Below are 3,859 nucleotides of genomic sequence, written 5' to 3'. Positions count from 1 at the left end.
TTATTTGGGCCTCATTCACACTTTGGGGTTGACTTACTAAAACTGGAGAGAGCAAGATCTGGTGCAGCTCTGCACAGAAACCAATTAGCTTTTTTTTTTTTTTTTGTCAAAGCTTAGGTCAGGGATCCTCAAACTATGGCCCTCCAGCTGTTGTGGAACTATACATCCCATGAGGCATTGTCAAACTCTGACATTCACAGACATGACTATGCATGATGAGAATTGTAGTTCCTGAACAACTGGAGGGCCATAGTTTGAAGCACGATATGGCCATATGGTGGGACCAAATCCCCATTTTTATTTATGGATTGTCTTCATATTTGATAGTCATTTCTTTTGCATGTGTTCGCTCTTCTTTTTTAATATGCATGTCGCTTGGTTCATAGCTGCACCAGCTTTAGATATACATGTTCAGGGTTTGCTCCCCCAATTTTTTGCTTGTTTATTATGTATTCGGTCTGACCAGACTTCTGGGTTTAGCATCCCACCCCCCCCACACACCTGTACTCTATCAGTGTCCACTATCAAGTAGATACAGGAGGAGTCCCTTGTAGTGCATTAGCACATTTTTCCCAGCAAGGAGTGTTGTATCCAAGGGTTAGAGAGGCTGGATTCATCCTTCTTTTTATGGATAGTGTAGGACTCACTGACAATGGGGTACTTTGACGTAGTGGTGGGCTTGAGCACGATATGGCCATATGGTGGGACCAAATCCCCATTTTTATTTATGGATTGTCTTCATATTTGATAGTCATTTCTTTTGTATGTGTGCGCTACTCTTTTTTAATAGTTTGAAGACCCCCTGGCTTAGGTGAACAAGTTGAAGTTAGAAGCTGATTGGCTACCATCTACAACCGCACCAGAATTTGCACTCTCCAGTTACCCCTATATGCGGTGACCTGCAGTAGACACTAGCCTGTGCAGCAAAATGCTAAAAGCTGGTATGAAAGAGCGCTTATAGGTCATATTCATGGATAAAGTCCATCTAACTTCCAGCTTTTTTCCTCTAAAATTCTGTGATCTCCAATACAGTCAGCCGCGCTCTTGTAATGTCCATCACCGGTTATATACACACTTGGACTGCTAACTTACTTTAACTGAATTCTATGATAATCCTCTGCTGAGAAATGCAATATTCTCTTTCAGTCATGGTGCTAGTGTGAAGAGGTTGGGAATCCCCTAAACTTTAGATATTACATGGAAAGATGTTACATTTAGTATGCTGAACATTCCTGTTAATCATTGTCAGCAATGGCTTATGTAGGAACGCATGGAGATTGGGTGCCCACTGGTATCGATCTACAATAAAGGTGACATCCATGTTTCCTGCTGTTTGGTGGTATTGTCCTTTCACCTGACCTTTCTGATGTCTAGATAATTTGTAATGGAAAAAGTCAATCTTACCTCTGGCTTTATACTTCTGGCCTTCTCAGACCTTCACTACAACCATGGTGCTCTTTTCTCCACCATTCTGGTAATATACACCCTCACATGGACTGCTAACTTACTTTTATTAGGTTCTATTAAACTTTCTCCACAGCTGCACACACCAATGTACTTTTTCTTAGGGAACCTGTCAATAGTGGACATCTCTTTCTCTACAGTGACGGTTCCTAAGCTTTTGTCCAGCATTCTTCATGGAGAAGCCTCTATCTCTTTCCTTGGCTGTTTCATGCAGATGTACTTCTTTGTGTTCCTGGGGGTCACTGAGATTTTTCTTCTCTCAGTCATGGCTTTTGATCGATGTGTAGCTGTTTGTATACCCTTACACTACACCTCAATAATGAGTGATAAGGTTGTGGCCATCCTGTCTAGTAGTTGTTGGGTGGCAGCATCACTGCATTCACTACTGCACACATATACTCTCTCACAATTAAAGTACTGTGAGGACAGACTGATCCACCACTTCTTCTGTGACATGACCCCCCTCATCAAGCTGTCCTGCTCCAGTACTACACTAGCTGAGCTCCTAATATATACCGAAGGTTCTATAGCTATAATTATACCATTCCTTTTTATACTCATCTCCTATGTGCTCATTGGATGGGCTATAGTGAAAATGAAGACCAATAGCAGCCGAAGCAAAGCCTTTTCCTCCTGTTCTTCACATCTCATGGTCATTTGTTTGTTCTATGGCACCATCATTTTCATTTACTTCCGTCCTCCCTCTAATTACTCTTCCCAGTATGATCGCATTGTTAGCATGGCTTACACCATCATTACACCTATGCTGAATCCTTTTATTTACAGCCTAAGGAACCAACATGTGAGACAGGCTCTGAAGAAACTCATCATGCAATGCTTTTATGACATCTGAACTTGATCATGCTTTGTAATACTGAGATATATTTGTGACCAAGCTAACACCCACTTTTACTTGATGGATCAAGAAGGTACCTGGTTGGGTTTTGGAAGCCCAATTCCTTAATAAAATATTGTTTTTACACTGTTTAAAAAAAAAGAAAAAGATATACACGATGGATCAGGAGAAAATTTTAAGCCAACCCATATGGAACTGGTTCACTTCTGGCAACTGACCCATTGCTTATTCCCACTGAAAAAGTTTATTTATTTATTTATTTATTTATTTATTTTGAGAAATCAGAATTTACAGTATTTGAACTCCTTGTCTTACTTCTAGGAATTTTACTCTGCTTTTTCAGATTTAACAAATAAAATAAAAAAACAACGGTCTCCAACAAATCTTCTCCCATTGCAAAATGCTCCACAGTAAACATCTCAGATGTGACATCACCTGGCGCACCACGCTCCTCCTACAACATGGTATCATTGTATAGAAATCTTGCTTGGCATCAGGGGGCAGGCACTGGCATTTTTACTCCAGGTGTTATCCCAGGTGCTCTTATGGGAAGAAACAAACAGTGCTTGGTACAGGCTATGTTATTGCATCGGTCATCAATAACAAACCCGGTTTATTCTTGGCTCAGGAAACTCAAATATATGGGAGTATTAGTGGCATAAACAATTTGGGACTTTAAGTAAACCGGCCATCATGAGTTTATGTCTGTAACGGATCAACTGGCACCCCGACTAGTGCTTCCCAAGGGCTTCAAGCACTCCACCAGACTGTAACGCTGCGGCGTTTGTTTAGAGAACTGGATTTGCAGCTGCAGAATTTCCACTCAGTAGTCGTGTAGAGATGTGTTGAATTACCATATCCAACTCTCCAGACTCATCATTGTGGCCCAGCCTGCCTCAGCATGCAAATATACAGACACTCAGATAAGATGTTCCTGGAGTGATAGGTTGTATACGATAGTATAGAGGTGATGTGCTGAAAGGACAGGCGTGAGTAGTGATAGCAATGATAGGCACTCAATAGTAATGTTCAGGAGTGTTAGTAGATGGTGATAGATAGTATGCAGATAGGTTAGCAATCATGTACAAATAACAGGTGGTAGGGGACAGCAGATGAAGTGTACAGGAATTGCTAACTCAGTGCAAGGATATAGATGGTAGTAGACTCAAGAGCTAGCAATCTATGTAACAGTGCAGATGATAGAAATAGTAATACATAGATAGAAACAGTCTTTAGTATGCAAGAGTAGATAGTGTAAGTTGATAGGAAGGAATCCCCTGTGGGGTACTTATCACTAGTTGGTTTAGAGAGATGAGGGGTCCGGTAATGAGATAAGGATCAGGTAGCGAGATACAGGATCAGTAGCGAGATACAGGATCAAGTAGCGAGACTCCGGTCTATCCAGATACTGGGGAAATAGCTGGAGGCTTCGGCAGCGTCAGACAAGGCTGTATAACAAGAGGTTTGCACGAACACCTTGTGAGTGAAAACCGACGATTGAAATAGCCGCTCAGAGCGGCGCCTAGTGATGACGTCATG

General features: G+C 41.5%; 1 protein-coding gene across 1 annotated transcript; it reads left to right on the top strand.

Annotated features, from left to right (window-relative positions):
• Positions 1-1,384: 1,384 nt before the first annotated feature.
• LOC309548314 (olfactory receptor 1F1-like) lies at positions 1,385-2,317 on the top strand (the record flags this gene model as incomplete). The annotated part of the gene is made up of 1 exon (XM_082248253.1): positions 1,385-2,317. One exon carries the CDS (start codon positions 1,385-1,387, stop codon positions 2,315-2,317), a length of 933 nt encoding a protein of 310 aa, XP_082104379.1.
• Between the last annotated feature and the right edge of the window lie 1,542 nt (positions 2,318-3,859).

This window comes from Pelophylax lessonae (assembly GCF_965119305.1).
Source record: "Pelophylax lessonae genome assembly, chromosome: 2".
Classification (NCBI taxonomy): domain Eukaryota; kingdom Metazoa; phylum Chordata; class Amphibia; order Anura; family Ranidae; genus Pelophylax; species Pelophylax lessonae.
This window is presented reverse-complemented; position numbering and strand designations above follow the sequence as displayed.